Source organism: Panthera tigris, chromosome X (genome assembly GCF_018350195.1).
Source record: "Panthera tigris isolate Pti1 chromosome X, P.tigris_Pti1_mat1.1, whole genome shotgun sequence".
NCBI lineage: Eukaryota > Metazoa > Chordata > Mammalia > Carnivora > Felidae > Panthera > Panthera tigris.
In genome coordinates, this window is record NC_056677.1 from 68,514,375 (window position 1) to 68,531,821 (window position 17,447).

Here is a 17,447-nt window from a genome sequence, read left to right on the forward strand (position 1 = left end):
ACAAAGTGGACTTTTCCTCAAACATGTATCTCTTTCCCTAGACCTCATTCTTTCTCTCTTACATATATATACATATACATATATGTAATACATATATAATATGTATATATACATTTTTTCTAACAATCATAGACCCCCTTCCGTACTGAATCCCTCCAGGAAAACAAAACAAAACAAAATTTCTGAATTAAGATAGCAAGTTAAATCTGGTTGCTTGCTTATTTTCAAATATAATAGTGTCTTCCTCACTTGGCCTGGAAATAGTAATATGAGTCCAGAATACTCAGCAGATTACTTAATAAAAGTCTCTTCCTAGAACGAGCCCATATTTTGATCTGTAATCAAGTTTCCTGTAGTCCTTTCACCTCACAGGGATACAGAATGCTAGCCATTTCAAATAAATAGTATTTAGTAAGAAAAGGGGGGGTGGCAAGCGTGCAAGGAAAATAGGATCTCAGTTATGTATGAAATCTGAGCATGTTAAAACTTTAATCCGTCCATGAAGAAGGAAGTGTATTGCAATTTGGGGCATCTCTCTTAACTACAAAAGTGACTTCTAAAAGCTGTCTAATGTAAAATTACATAATTTATTGATACCTTGAATACTGAATACAGAGTTTAAGATAATAGATTATCTCTACACTCCCTCTGATCGATCATACAGCTGGAACTATATTTTTCTCCTCTTTAATACTTCCACAATTTCTGACTTTAAGAAAAAATCAAAATAAAGATAAAAACCACTACTGCAGTTTAAATTTGGAAATATCCCACTACTCCATTAAAAAAAAAAAAAAGCTAATTTCACATGGGATCTGTGTTTTGTAAAATCATCAACTGGACTCTTCAAAACTAGTCTCTGTCTAAGGTACAAAACAAACAACAGCAAAATACCCACAATGATTCCTAGATACCCCAAATCCTGGTGCCAGGAATATGAGAACCATACAGAGTACTGCACAATAGTTCTGTCTCTGTAGAGCTCTTTCCCTGGGACCCTGTAAGATCAGGGTTCACCCACTGACAATGGCAATGGCAAGGGAAGAATTGACCTCAGAAGAGAAACTGAGACTGAATCAATGCGACCTTGACAACACAGCTGTGGGAGCCAGCACCCTTTCCATTTGTCCGTGAGGGTCTCTATTGTCCCTGTGTTTCCTCTAACCATCCTATCCGCAGCCCCAACTACACAATTCCTCAGCACTTCCCAACTGACAATAGATTTTGCTAGTAAATGTCTTGTGCTCTCGAAGATTGAGGTATATGTATTAAATTTTTTCGTGATGGATATTTTAATTTTTAAATTACCCTGTGTCTGCTGCAACATTCACTGCATGCTATCTCTCCTCCCCCTCCCCTTTACTCTAAATATCCTTTTCCTTATGTTCAAGGAAAGCCAACAGAGTTCTAAAAATTTAACTAATTGAGCTTGAATTGTTATTGGCTAATATCTGTTAATGTTGTCTAATTTTTTAAAGATTCTCTCCCAGAATATTATGAGCCCCTTTACCTTCCACCACACAGTTTATGAAGAAGAAGAAGAAGAAAAAGAGGAGGAGGAGGAGGAGGAGGAGGAGGAGGAGGAACAACTACTGTAATAGGAGCTACAGTAGGCCGGTGCTCTGAAGAGCAGTTATGACTCACTGAGAACCTCTAATGAGCCCAAAGTACAGACACCAAGAAAAAGTCCTATTTTTCTGTTGTTTTCAGAAGCTGTCCATTTGTTTCCCTTCCCTTATGAGTTCCAAGGTGATAAAAATAAAATATGTACTTGTTCCTACCAAGCCCAATCTAAGCAGTCCTATTTCCAAAGTGGACTTGTGTTGAAGAGGAAGTTTTCAATCTTGAAGTCATATCTATGTACCATGTCCTACTCTCTGGAACTCCATGCTATATTATACACATTCAAATCTGATCTTTTGGACTTCTTTCCTGACACACACCCCAACTCTCATCAGCCACAGACCACCTTCCCTCCTCCAATTTGTATAGATAATGAGAATGTTTCATAATCTATACTCATATATGAAATCTACAAGAGGCATAATCTCCATTTCTGAACGAATCTAGACACAGACTGCCCAGCTGCAACCAAACTCCTATGTTTCCATAGAAGTGCAATTTGAACCACATTAATCTGCTTAATTTCTTTTGTGAGTGCTTCCTTGCTTTCAAAGGGGCTGGGAATCTCTGGGGAAACACTCAGGAGTCGTTATGTATCTTTAAAATTGTGAGGAATGAGAGTCACAGTGAAACCCCAGGTTACAAATAAAAGAATAAACATACAAATAAATCAAACCAATCTGACATGTTTTCAGCAATTAATGAAATTTCCCTCTTAGAAAACAAGCAAAGTGATTGGTATGGTGGAGTGACAAATTTGGATATGAAGGTACCTAAGAAGGAATGAAGGTTGTGCTGTGTGCTGCTCTAGCAAGAGATTGGAACCCGTTCTACCTTGCTGGAGGCAGGTGTGTGGACTCGATAAAATTACAATTCCTCCACTTCTAACTTGGGTTCCTCTCCAAGATGAGTTTTAGCTATCCCAACCTGCTAGGGTTGAGGCAACTATTAGTATTTTCAAACCATAGCCATAGAGGGAGTGGGGTAAATTAGATCTGAGGACCTGTTAATGGACAAGATCAGGATGAAAAGAATTCCAAGCTGTGTATTTAGCCCAACCACCCAAGAGACAAGGTTACCAGTGGTAACTTTGAGTTTAAGGTAAAATAAATCTATGAAAAATAAGTTACCAGCTGTTTGCAACAGTAGCTTCACATGTACTTATTTCTCTCCCATGTCCAGACAGGGTCGTCTATTGAATGAGGCTCTTTTATTTTGCATGGGGCAGGGGATTTGTGACCATGGTCCCCCCTTTTATTCCTCTCTCTATGGAAACCCAGATCATGGGGAGAAATATGCAAGGCCGAATAAAGAGAAGCCACAGAAAGGAGCGCTTGAGAGCGGCATCTGTTACACTTGGGAAGTTAGACTGACAGGAGAGGGCGAAGAAAACCTCTCCAGTAGATTAGTCAGAGCAGCAAGAAGATTTTACTATATGCAGATATTTTCCTCATAAAACAAAACATCTTACATGCAAGAGAAAATTCTATCACAGCTGCTAGAGGATGGGACTGCACCTGAATTAGGCAGTATCCATATTCATGGGAACTAATTTTTAACAATGAAGGAAGGAAGGAAGGAAGGAAGGAAGGAAGGAGGGAGGGAAGAAGGGAAAGAAGAAAAAAATGACGAGGTAAAGAAAGAAAAAAAGGAAGATGACTATGTTGGTTTTTGCTCCTGTCAGAAGCCATTCTTACATTAAAAGACCACAGCACAAAAGTGTGAGAAACCTATCACTGGGCACAGTTACCTCTCCCGCGACAGCGGCCCCCTCCCCAGCCTCTGGGCATGGTCTGAACCCCTTTTGCTTGCCTGGAAAAATTGGTTGCCCAGAGTAGAGGGCAAGGGCTAGAGCAAGGTTGATTATAAGAATTCATGCAAGTCAGAATTGGAAAGGGAACCCCTTTTTTCTCCATGCTAAAGCCTTCTGAATTGATAATTACCTTAACCCCCTGAATGACCAGACTAAGATTAGTAAATCTTCACCCAAAGGCAGCTGTGATGGTGGGGGTGGGGAACCCACCATTACAACAACATGGCAATGATCACTCTTTTTCTTGTATGGTTTTTTTCATTGCGTTTCCCTCTGACCTCTAAACTGACATAATGTAAAGTAGTCAATGGATCCTTCAACAGGCAGCTTAACAGATTACCTGAAAACTTTTATTTTTGTTTGATTTTAACAAGTACTTTTTTCTTCAGGAAGCAAAAGTTCAGGTACAAATGAGATTGTATTCTTACAAAGGAAGATACACACAGTTAGTTGGTAGTAAAGAAAAGAGGTTATTGAAGAGAAGAGAGGAGGAGAAGAGAAAAGAAGAGGAGAGAAGAGAAGAGAAGAGAAGAGAAGAGAAGAGAAGAGAGGGGGCAGAGGAAGAGAGGGAAAGGAAAAATAAATTTCCAGATTAAAAGCAGATAAACGTTTACAACAGGACACCAGTAAAGGAAAACACAATTTCAGTGAGAAGGAAGAGGGGGAGAAGATGGGAAATTATCATCTCCACCAAAAACTGCTAAGTGGTTATCCTTTTTTTTTTTTTTTTAAGAGAGAGAAAGAAAGAAATAGATCTCAACCAGACCCCAGGTTTTCCTGCTTAATAGACACAATTTACATTTACCAATATAAACTCCTGTCGCTATCTGCTCTCATAAGAAATTACTCATTTCACAGGAAATAGATGCTGTTTATATAAAGTAATGGCAGAATAGCTCACCTTGTTTTTATTTTTTTTCTCATTTTCTTGCATTTTCTTCAGATCTGTCTTCTTAGAGAAACTAATGCCTTAATGTCTTTCTGGTAGCTGCAAGCCTCCTTTTATTTCTGCTAAATATATGAAAATGTATGCAAATTTAAATCAAGCTAAACCTAGTAGCTCTTGCAATATATTTAATGGAATTTCAAACCAATAAAGGAACTCTGAAGCTGTCTTCTGTAAGTTCAAATATAATTAAGCAGCTAGGTTACCTTCAAAATTATGCAATGGAAGGTCACTTTTTTTTTTTTAATTCAGAAATCCAGCTGGGTATCCCATGTTGCCTTTTCTCAGCTAGAGCAAATCTAAAATCTTTGCATTCAGCTTACAAGCAACACCTTTGAGCAAGGCTGTGGAGTTGTGGGACTTGCCTTCCCCTAACTTATAAAATGCATAGGAGTACAAGTCTTTCTTGTCTAACCAAAATGTGAAAACAGTCCTGTCCTCCCAAGCTGAAAGCACATTCAAGCTGATAGGGATGTGTGTTGGGGGAGTGGTACTTAATGCCAAACAGCCTGCCATCATTCCCCTCTCTCTCTCTGTCTCTCTCTCTCTGTCTCTCTCTCTGAATTTTCAGGGTACACTAAAGAATTCATATTTACTTCAGCTTGTTTGGGAGCAGGAGGAGGAGGGGGGGCAGTGCCTGTTAACAACAATTTTACTAGGGAACATCAGGCACGTTAGTCAAGAACATTTCCCTATGTACCTAATGAGAGTTGGTCCCATGAGTGTTTGAGGTGAGTGTGAGGGACGGCTGCCCATTTCAGCAAACAATGCCTCTGAAAGAAGTTGTGGGATCCCTGTTGGGAGCTGACATGGAGCAGTAACAAAAAGCAAGTCATCCAATTGACCAACCTCAAAATAAATGAATTTTGCCAGTATCACATTAGATTTTCCCAAAATCTTCCAGTTCTTCATGCCTTAAATCAAAATTTTCAGAAGAAGCTGGGCATCTCTTTCTTAGATGCTTTCTGACCTTGGTATCAAGTTTCTCATAAATGATAAAATGAAATAAATAAAACTTGTCAAAGTAGTTCTTAATTCCCTTTGCTCAAAGTTTGTAGGAAGATTTTGTTTTGCAGTCCCCTGCACACAACTAACCCAGGATGTTAAATGAATTTGATTAAAAAAAAATCTATTAAAATCTAGATGACATTTCACCTGGTTATATTGCTTTATTAGTATATATATATATATATATATATATATATATATACACACATATATATACTAATATATATATGTATATATATATACTATTTTACTATATATATATATATATAATGTTTTTTTCACGATTTCTATTAATCTAAATAATACAAAAGAAATTCTAAAACCAGTTTTCTACTTCACCCCCTATCCATCTCCCCCAACCCCCCAAACACGCACAAACACACTCCCCTTTGATACTTTCCCCTCTCCTACAAATGTCCATGAAGTCCGAGGTGGGAGGGAGGGGGAAAGGGTTAATCAAATGAGCTGCTGCCACTCAGCGCCAGGCAACCAATGGAGCCCAAAGATTGATTTACTTCCTGCTCAGATCTCACTGAAACTCTTAAGCTTCGCCAGCCTAATTTGGAAAACTAGCCCAGCCTCCCGTGCGGCCATTGGCCAAGCCCGTGGCTGGCCAGGCCGAGATGTGCTGCAATTGGTCACCACATGTGCCGGTAACTCGCTCTTGCGGCTTTGGCTCCCCCCCAACCATAGATGTCAAAGGCTGAAGCTGCTGCCTTTGCCACATTATAACTAGTAGGGGATCCTCACCGACCATGGCCACAGCTGCCTCGAATCCCTACAGCATTCTCAGTTCTAGCTCCCTAGTCCACGCGGACTCTGCGGGGATGCAGCAGGGGAGTCCTTTCCGAAACCCTCAGAAACTTCTCCAAAGTGATTACTTGCAGGGAGTTCCTAGCAATGCGCATCCTCTTGGGCATCATTGGGTGACCAGTCTGGGCGATGGAGGCCCATGGTCTTCCACACTGGCCGCCAACCCTCTGGACCAGCAGGACGTGAAGCCCGGACGCGAAGACCTACAGCTGGGTGCGATCATCCATCACCGTTCACCACACGTCGCCCACCACTCTCCGCACACTAACCATCCGAATGCCTGGGGGGCTAATCCGGCTCCGAACCCGTCCATCACGTCAAGCGGCCAACCCCTTAACGTGTACTCGCAGTCGGGCTTCACCGTGAGCGGCATGCTGGAGCACGGAGGGCTCACTCCACCGCCGGCCTCCGCCTCCGCACAGAGCCTACACCCGGTGCTCCGGGATCCCCCAGACCACAGCGATCTAGGCTCGCACCACTGCCAAGACCACTCGGACGAGGAGACACCAACCTCGGATGAGTTAGAACAGTTCGCCAAACAGTTCAAACAAAGAAGAATCAAATTGGGCTTCACGCAGGCCGACGTGGGGCTGGCGCTAGGCACACTGTACGGCAACGTGTTCTCACAGACCACTATCTGCAGGTTCGAGGCCTTGCAGCTGAGCTTCAAGAACATGTGCAAGCTGAAGCCGCTGCTGAACAAGTGGCTGGAGGAGGCTGATTCGTCCACTGGGAGCCCGACCAGCATTGACAAAATCGCTGCTCAGGGCCGCAAGCGCAAGAAGCGAACCTCCATCGAGGTGAGTGTCAAGGGCGTACTGGAAACGCATTTCCTCAAGTGTCCCAAGCCTGCCGCTCAGGAGATTTCCTCGCTGGCAGACAGCCTCCAGTTGGAGAAAGAAGTGGTGCGTGTCTGGTTCTGTAATCGAAGACAGAAAGAGAAAAGAATGACTCCACCAGGGGATCAGCAGCCACATGAGGTTTATTCACACACCGTGAAAACAGACACGTCCTGCCACGATCTCTGACTGCAGGAAGCAAGGAAGCGGCCGGCCGCACTGGGAGCAGCGCGGATTTCTCTTTCTCTCCCACTCTCTTCCTTTCACTTCAGCTTTATTATTGCTATCTAGAGAGATAGCAATAGCTAGATATAAAGATAGGGCTCTTCAGTCTCTCATCTTTTTTTCTTCCTTTTTTTTTTTTTTCAATAGGGGATTCTAACTTATATTAAGAAAGGAAACACACACACGCATTCCAGCTTCTCAAGGCTGATAAACAGTAGTGTTAAGCAGTTCAGGAGGGGACCTCACATACCCTGCCGCCAGGGCGACTGTTTCCTCCAACCTTTTCTGCTGATCAAAACATATTGTTTACTTTGAGTAAGGTTTGTTTGGTTGCTCCTCTCTTTAATGAACAAGGAGTGGGGTAACGTGGGGGTGGGGTAGGGCTGGGGAAGGGGGGGTGGGAAGACAGATGTGTGCCTCTGAATAACCTTTCAGCGCCTTGGTTATAGCAGCTGTATTTCAGGTGAAATCTGTTTTACAATAGACTAGTTTTGCATTTTTTTAAACTTCTATAGTGTTTCTAAATGTCTGCGGTGTTTTACTACAAGCTGTACACAATATTTGTGAGATAATTTGTACCTAATCGGCCACTCCACATTGTTGCTATTATTATTATTCCTTCATTGAGCTGATGGTTTTCTAATTGCTTAAAAAAGGCAGGGGGACTGGAAGGAGGAGGGGAAGAGATGTCCACCTGTCCATCCACCCCCTATCCTAAATCTGCATGGAGAGAAGAGGTACAATGGAGAGAGTTGTTGATGATGGTATTGGAGATATATATGTAATTTTTTCGGAGGGCACAGTGCCTGGGATAGGCAGAATAGACAACCTATTGGGTTTGCAAACTACAGCGAAGTAGGAGAGGCAATGTTGAAGCTTTCTGCCCTCCCTCTCGGATCTGTGGAGCCCTCGCAGGCTTCTACAGCGCAGATCCCGGTGCCATAAAAGGGTTTGGCTGTGGCACCCGGCAAAAGAGGTCAGCCTGCGGTGCTAAGAGACCTCCGCACCTACTGAAGTCCGGAATGCCTTCACTCAGAGCTCCCTAAGGGCCCCATGCCTCACCAGGACCACCAGCGCGACTCCACCTTGGCCTTCGTAGGCCAAGGACTTTGTATTCACACACATTTTCTTTCGCTGGAGAGGACTATCCCGAGACGCTGGCGACGACAGACTCACTGAGTGCCTCCCAATTCGGTTCACCTTCAGTTCACTGCCTGCTCTCCGAGTGAGAAACCATCGGGGAGGGGTGGCAAGTGGGGTGGTGGACAGGTGCTCCCTGCTCCGTGCAGAACGACAATGAAATGATTGGCAAAGGTCATAGGGATTCTGGTCTAGCTTCGTACCACCTCCTCTCCGGTGTATACATACCGCTGTCTCAGAGTGGTTTCACGCGAAGCTGTCTCCGCGTCCCAGACAAGCACAGCTGGTAGAAGCCCACAGCGATGATTAAGCTAGATAGCGAGCGCCCTGGTGGCTCGGTTTCTGGGTTTTTGTTTGTTTGTTTGTTTCTGTTTTTTAATCTGTGTGTGTATGTCTGTGCGTGTGTGCATGACTGCGCGTGGAAATGTGTGAGTAGATAGATGCGTGTATCCTATTACTATTTACAAAAACAAAAACTACATAAAATCTCTCTAGGCTGTGTAGAAATCCAAAAAATATACAGTTGTTGTGGCTTTATTGCTAACTCTCCTGTCTACACGCCAGGTCCACAGGGCACCTCATTCTTAATGAGCACACATGTGCAGAGCCGGCCAAGCACCCAACACCCAGACACAGTCCGCGGGACCTGGCTGGGGGCTCCACATGCCTAGGCTGCCTGCCTGGCCTTCAGGTGCAGCTTTGGCAGACAAAGCCTCAAACTACCTAAGGACCAAAAAGCCCAGGACTCCTTCTGGAGGATGCGCTAGTATGGGCTTCCAGGCCTCTGGTGCACCGCACTGTGTCTCCCTCAGCTGCAGGTTGAAGAACATGTGTTAATTCAAATCCCGGACCCATTTTCTTTTTTGTGAAGCCTCTGCATTCTGTTCGTAGATGGGTTTTCGTTCTGGAATTTTTTTGTTTGTTTTGTTTTCCCACACTGAGTTCGTGTTTTACAACTGTTAGGGTTTTTTGGTTTGAATTTTTTTTTTCTTCGCAGTTAAGCGCTCTGGTTCAAACCTGAGTTAACCCAAATATTTCTGCCGACTTTATAATTGTACAGTTTTGTATATTAAACGTTTTTGAAGTTATTAATTTAAAGAAAGATCATTTAGTTTATTCATTTAGTAACTGATGTATAATAAACACTATTTTCATTAAGAGTTGCTTTTTCAACTATTTTATTCAAATTGCCTATTGCAGTTGCCAGCAATTATTTATTTTCAATAAATTCTGCATTATGTTTAAAAGAAAACTCAAAGATGAGTCAGGTGTCAAAAAGAAAACAATTCGCTGTAATGTTTGATGTGAACAGTTTTAGTCAAGGGGTTTATACTGACGCAATATTTTATGGTCGTAAAAGATTTAAAATAAAACATTTAAATAAAACATTTTTCCAAAAAAAATCGTTGTTTTTTTCTTTCTTTCTTCCTTTCTTTATTGTGTGGTGTGTGAAGTGAAGCATTTAAATAGAGACACATTTCTGGTGAGCACCGCATCTGCTCTGCTTAAGTTTAGAAATCATTAGTCATTGTTTTGATTCTTGATTCTCTCCCTCTGACTTTTGGCCTTTCATACACTCACAGCGTGGCCTGTTATCTTGCACATGCCCATGCTCAAGCAAAACACACCCCAAATGGTGGGAAATGGCCTGGGGAAACCCGGCGGGATAGGGGGGTTATTTCAGGACTTGCAATATTGTTAATGTTCTCTGAATGGAGTATCTGTCTCTAGTCCAGCAGACAGACCTTTCTCTAAAACAGCCCCTCTTGAAACTGGACCCAGACCTTCGCTGAGGCTTTCATCTTGCTTCCATGCAACCACCTCTCTTCTGGTCAGGGACCATTACCTTCTGGTAGATGATCTCTCATTCACCTGATGAAGGATGAAAAGATGACTAAATGTAAGAAGTGCTCTCCTTCTTAAGGTTCCCTTTGGGCTCAGAAACTCCGATAAACTGTTGTCCACTTAGTGTTGCCCGCTAATGATGAATTCTATTCATTCCTATATGACTTTAGGGGAAGAAAAAATCATTACACAGAGACATTTGGAAGAAAAGTTCAATTTATTACTCTTCTTCCCACTCCCATATACCACTTCACCTCTATTATTTTGCCACAAGGCCCTCCATAAAATAAAGGACAATTATCTGTAGCAGAGTAATGGCTAAGGAGTAATTTACTAAATCAGAAGCAGTTGTGTTTTACGATTTTGTACATATCCAACTTTTGTCTACAAGACAAAAGTCTTGTATCCAAGACTTATCCAACTTTTTGTTTTCGTAGATTTTTATTAAGCAATAAGCAAGACGTTTAACTACAACTCTCCAACAGCAAAACCATTCTCAACCCATGTTCTGAAATGTTTCTTGTTAGGCAAAGAAAAATTATTTAATCACTTTAATAAGTAATAATTATCACATGTAATATCCTGCATTTTTTCAATTGCCTGATTATTTACAGCTGCACCGTGCACAATGCACATGCCAGTATTGTGTATGAAATATACTACATGTTCTTTGTATGCCCATTGGCATATCTCCATAAATAATACTGATTTCATAGAGATGTACCTACAATCACAAAACATATAGTCTTAAACTTGTTGGTTCTCTTTCTGTTCATACCAACTAACCTCTTTCTATTTCAATATCCTATATGAATTTTGAATTGATTAAAATGTTATAGCTTTTCTCATTAAAGTACACAGAAACCAACTAGCAATATATTTTAAAGTTTTTGATAGGGCCATAAACAGATGTTTTAGGAGATACTTATATAAGTTTATAGATCTAGACACCTGTACTATCAATATTTTTACTATGTATTACTGATAAATATATTTTATACATATTTGAGAGATTTGTTTCCTTTACCGCCTCTTTTCTTTCTCTTAAAATATAACTAAGGCTTATTTGGCTTTTATGATGACCTCTTTATTAACCTAGTTATAGCATTTACATAACATTTTCATTAAAATTCAGGGGATGTTGGTGCCTCTGCCTGGGACTTTCTTTGTATTGAAGTTGCTACCATCCCATTCCCAACCAAAGCCTTTGTAGGGAAAGCAGCTTTGGCCTTAGTTTCTCTTAAGCCTTCATAGCAGTGGCTTTCTCTCCAATTATAATTGGTGTGTTCAAAAAGAATAATATTTAATAGGTAAATTTAAAAGTTTCATCCCTATCACCTGATCAGAACAATAGAAGATGAATATATTGTGGAAAGGGTGAGTGTGGAGGGGGTGGGATGTGAAAAAAGCAAGTATTTAGATGCTACAGATATTTAAACAAAGTCGAATATGTGAATCAAGTGTATGTTTGTATGTAGACATTGATTGTATATATGGGCGTGGCTCTTTGTATGCATAACAAAAGGTAAATAGATTACTATCCTCCAGCATATATCTTCCCAAGAATAAAAAAGGAGAAATATTAATCCTGGGAATAGATTTCTTATCTTTAAAAAGAAAAGGGTAAGGGAAACTATTGCCTGCATTAGTACATGAGCTGTGTTTGTTTTCAATAAAATCAAACACTGTTCCCTTGGAAATATTTAGCATTCAGATATTCTCCTTGCTCCCAAGTCAGGATGCTACTGTTGTTTTAATTGCTTGTAGGTTTTTAAAAAAAAAAAAGTTAATGTTTTTATTTATTTTGAAGGAGAGAGAGAGACATCATGAGCGGGGGAGGAGCCGAGAGAGAGGGAAACACAGAATTTGAAGCAGGCTCCAGGCTCTAAGCTGTCAGCACAGAGCCTGATGCGGGGCTTGAACTCATAAACCTGGAGATCATGACCTGAGCCAAAGTCAGATGCTTAACTGACTGAGCCACCCAGGTGCCCCAAATTGCTTGTAGGCTTTAAGTAGAAACATAAATTTCTGTTTTTACTTAAAATATCTGTTTTAGTAAGGAGGGAGGTAAAGAATAGGGGAAAATGGATTAGTGGGAAATAATTAGAAGTTACAACATGGTTTTCCCCCCAAAATAATGTATTTTTTTCACCTGTCATATTTTTAAAGACATATGGAACCTAAGAATTGTGGAAATTATTTCTATGAATTGACATTTAAAAATCCAAAAATGTGGCTCTTTCAGAAAGTTTTCAAATGAAGGAAAAGTAATGATGCAAAACACTACAGTGTAAATTGGTATCACTTGCACTCATCCATTCTGTAAAATAAAAGGATAGAACGTTTTTTACACTTGCCACCGAATAGTAATTTTAAAAATAGTAATAGCCTCCAACTTACTCATTTACAGATGTTAATTTTTAAAGCATTAAGAAAAGTGAATATAAAATATATTTGAAATCAATTAAGGGTTTTTTTTAATAAGAACCTCTTCTTTTTGAATTTTTTAAATTTTTATTTATTTTTGAGAGAGAGATTGAGACACAGAGCACGAGTGGGTGAGGAGCAGAGAGAGAGGGAGACACAGAATCTGAAACAGGCTCCAGGCTCTGAGCTGTCAGCACAGAACCCTATGCGGGGCTCGATCTCATGGACTGCTAGATCATGACCTGAGCTGTAGTCAGACACGTAGCTGACTGAGCCACCCAGGCACCCCAAAAGTACCTTTTCTTAAGAACACTGCTCGTAGAACATTTCTAAAATTAGGGGATCATTTAAGAGAATAAAGTCATGCAAACAAAATCCAGTTAAATTCTGCTATCTCTAAGAAGGTGGGGGTAGGGAAGATCATATGCATGAGCCTAGATTATTGTTTCTATAAACAGAATCCACAAAATTAAACCTTTGTGCATTCCAGTTAAAAAATACACTAGATCACTATGCTTTCTTTCATAAATATGAGACTAGAACTTATACCTATTCAAACATTATATAACTAGCTAGAACACTGGATTCCCTTAACAACAGTAATTGTTATCAAGGAGTATTTAGTATAAGATGGGTTCCTTCTGGATGTCTTCCAGGGGGCTTGTTTGCTCAACTATCAAAAGAGCCTTATTACCAGGTGGCTTAACTCTTTAAAGGAGAAAATCCTAGGACAGCTGGGTTTTGGGTAAAACTCTACAGTATTTAATATATGTATATAGACACATACTCACAACTGTAAACTTGCTCCCTCCACCTTCCCCTCCTTCTACACTCACACTTGGATACAGATAGGATGATGTAACAGAAAGCAGGCTGTCCTCAAAGGCAAGAAAGAAATGAACTCATTGACCAATTCATTAGGTATGTCTTTTCTTTTCATCTCTCTAGCTACTCAAACTGTTTCCACACTATTCTGGCATAGCTAATCGAAAAGACAAAAAAGTCATCCTATCAACCTCTTGTTTTATCTGAAAGGGCGGGCCTACACTGGCCAACTCCATCTTGTTCTGTGTCCTTCACCTTGACCACACCTCCTCCCCTTGAGTAACCTCCCGCTCACCTGTTCAAACATCCCAATCAAAACAAGGCTGGGGACCTGTGTAACAGGACCACGATCCTTCCCCAGCCAATCGGTTGAGGCCACAGGCATTACCTCACCAAATGCCCCTAGACCCCAATAAAACCTTTGTGCTTTTGAAACTCGCTCTCTCTCCCTGGTATCTCATGCTGCCTTGGTGCAGGTAGGGGATTGAGCTCGAGCTAGCTCAAATAAAGGCTCTTTTGCTTTTGCATCGGACTTGGCTCCCTGGTGGTCTTTGGGGATCACGAATTCTGGGCATAACATTATCTATATGTCAAAAAATCTAGTTTGAGTGATCCTCTCCCAAATTCTGACACACATACACTGTATTGACTGCTTGCATTGACATCTTCTAAACAATGTCTGTTATATCAGCATTGATTCCTGGGGAGGAAGGGAGGCCATGTAAACATTTTTCATATTGCTTGCTTCTCATCTTCTCCAATTATTTTTCACATACTGGGGAATCTGCATTATAATATGGCTGATTTGACCAGACTGGAGACAAGCCTTTGCTCTGTTCCCCTTTCACAGATATGGAAAAGCCTCCTATAAAAGTCTCCTTGTAAAGTAAGTGTTGGTATCCCCCCAGACCAATATAAAAGAGTGGTTTGCTCCATAGAATTTATATTTGGTGAAAGATTTTCTCTTCCATAATACTTGCAATCTGAACACAGAAAGCCACACACCACCTGCTAAGATCACCACTTGATATCATATTTTTAAAGCACAGAAAATAGAAGGCTATGGACCAGGGGCAGTTCTTAATTGGGCTTCAAGTGGCACATGATCCCAAACTGCAGAATAAAGTTGAGTGGATTCACTGCACAACAGAATATAATGTTTCTTAATATTTTACAAATTCACATTGTACTTGCAGAGGTGTTGGTAGTATTCATGTTTTATTAACATCCATTTTTTATTCTTTATTGCCACAGGAACACAAATATATACATATGTAGAAAGGTCAGAATCAAAAGCAGAAGTCTGTCTTGAACTTGTGGAGCATAGAAAAATAACAGAAAAAGTCAGATTTGTGAGATTTATTGTCATAATCAGAGACTGTGTCTGTTGAAAACAATGTACTATAGCCACCTTTAAGGGATAGGGATTGACTTGCTCAGGAGTGAACAGTGATTTTCTACAAATGAATTATTTTATCATAAAAAGAGGAGCTGAGTATGTTTAAACCTAAAATTCTGAATTCTGAGCTTTAGGAGTGAGAATGGTTGAAATTCTAGAGAACACATTTTCCTTATTCACCTTCATGTTTTATGTTATGCCCTGTCAGAAAAAAAATCCAAACTTCTCTAGATTTTATATTAAAGTTAAAACTAAAGTAATATTTCAAAGTATCTCTTTCATCCAACCAGAGTCTTCCCTCTATCACTGCCCATGGATAAAGACCGTGTTGAGTCTATGGATGTTCTCCACTGGCCTCCTTAAGGACACATCTAAGGAAGCTGGTATGGAAGCAGTGGCAGGACAAAGGGTCTACTGCCCACACTGAGAGCTCCAGTCTATTAACTACAGTGGAAGTTCAAGTTTTATATTCTCTTTTACACTCTTAGTGCTTTACTTCTACATGCACTGGTTTGATGTCTTCTGCTGAATTAGAAAACTAAGCAATTTGTTTTCAATGGATGACAAGTATGTCAAAAGTGGATAATTTTTAAATTGCTGATTTAAAGTAATTTTATTTTTGGAACTTTGTGCATCTGATTTGTACTTTGTAGTGTATTTATGCATGGCTTAGAGAACTTGTACATAGAATAATTTAAATAAAAGGAACAATATTTTCAATTTATGCACTACCTTTCCTCCTTAAAGATCCCTAGGCACTTTAGAAATGATGTATACAATATACTCTGCAACAACTAATATGAAAATCACAAAATGACCACTTCAGGCCACATAAAATGACCACACTCAGTCGAGGCAGAAACTCATTAATTTCAATAGGAGTTCTGTGCACAGTTGAAAGGCAGTCAGTATATGCTAAGGGTCTCATTCATTGCTGTGTGAAAATATGAAAGTGCATGGTCTCTAATTGCAAAGGAATAAAGTCTTACATTTTAAACTTGTGTCATATAGGAAGAAAAAATACAAAAGAAAAAGGAATCACATACATGCGATAACATTTGGTTAAATTTATTTTTGAGCCTTTTGGAGAAAAACATTATTCGGTAACTGAAAAATCAGTGATACTCAAAAGTATTTGTACTTAAGATTTTAAATTAAAATTGTTACAAACATCTGTAGAACAAAAAGCGCTTAAATGGAAAACATTTCACTTACAGTCTCTTGGCTGTTTCTAATAACATACACACATAAACACACATACAGACAGCACACACTCTGGACTAATTGTTTTAAAAGTAACCACTGAAACTGTTCTTAAGCTAATAATCACCATGCAAATAACTCCCCCAAACCCCAGTAACACCACCCAGTTTACATTTTTGTGAAAATGAACAAGCTGTTCAGTTGAAGGGGGTGGATTTGGTATATTTTTAATGTATTAAGGTAAAGGGCCTTTCAGTACAGGGACCCTTAATACTTTATTTTCCTATTCACTTTTAACCCTTTTGATTATGGGATATGTGATACAAATGGCAGCTTCTTTTCAGTGAAAGCAGTGCAAACTATACTATCATTACCTCCTGATAGTATGCAAGCACTTTAAAAAAATCTTGAAAACACATAAAAAAATCAACCTACCTCCAATGAACTTGGGTATTTACTGGAAAATATTTGTTGACTTATCTCTTTGTGCCTGCCTTGACCCTATTCCATTACTCTGGGTGTCAGAATTGTGCAGTCCCTACTCAAAGCTCAATGTCAAATTAAAAAGTGACAAGAATGGGGCAGCATAATAATAGCTTGAAGCTATTCTTCACCTTTCTACATACAAACATATGAATTTCAAAACCCAATATTTTTTTACAAATAAATATATTCATATTTTACATGTAAGTTGGTAGAATAAAAATAGCTACAACATCTAATTTAACAAGTATATTTATTAAGTGCATACTATTTGTGATGCATTATTAGTCTTCAGTGTGAAAGGTGTGTAGTAAGGTATGGAGCTTGCTTTGAGGAACTACCAATCCCTGGAGAAAACAGAAATAAGATAGAAATGTGCACAACTGTTAATTAAATGAAAGTTGGAGAGTGTTGGTGATGTTATTACCGAATTAGGTGTCACTGTTCTGTATTTTTGCTGTTACGTTTTAATAACACAGTCTCATATTTAAACACATTTGTGTATGCTACTTTGATAGTATTGTGCATCTTTGTTGAACCCCTGGTAGATATGTTAGTTGACATATATATAGACACCGAAAGTCATCGTATTATTTGCAAATTCCTAAAAAATGTATCTAGTTCTGATGAGATTGAATTATGTCTGTAAGAAAATTTTTATTTATTTATTTTTTAAATTAATGTTTATTTTTGAGAGACAGAGAACGAATGGGGGAGGGGCAGAGAGAGGGAGACACAGAATCCAAAACAGGCTTCAGGCTCTGAGCTGTCAGCACAGAGCCTAAGCCTGGGCTCAAACTCACAAACCATGAGATCATGACCTGAGCTGAAGTCGGATGCCTAGTCGCCTGAGCCACC

At 39.8% G+C, this 17,447-nt stretch overlaps 1 protein-coding gene across 1 annotated transcript; it reads left to right on the forward strand.

The window, feature by feature from the left end:
• The first annotated feature begins 6,145 nt into the window (after window positions 1-6,145).
• Window positions 6,146-7,231, forward strand: POU3F4 (POU class 3 homeobox 4). The gene has a single exon (XM_007087879.3). The coding sequence runs from the start codon at window positions 6,146-6,148 to the stop codon at window positions 7,229-7,231; it is 1,086 nt and encodes a 361-aa protein (XP_007087941.1).
• The last annotated feature ends 10,216 nt before the right edge of the window (window positions 7,232-17,447 follow it).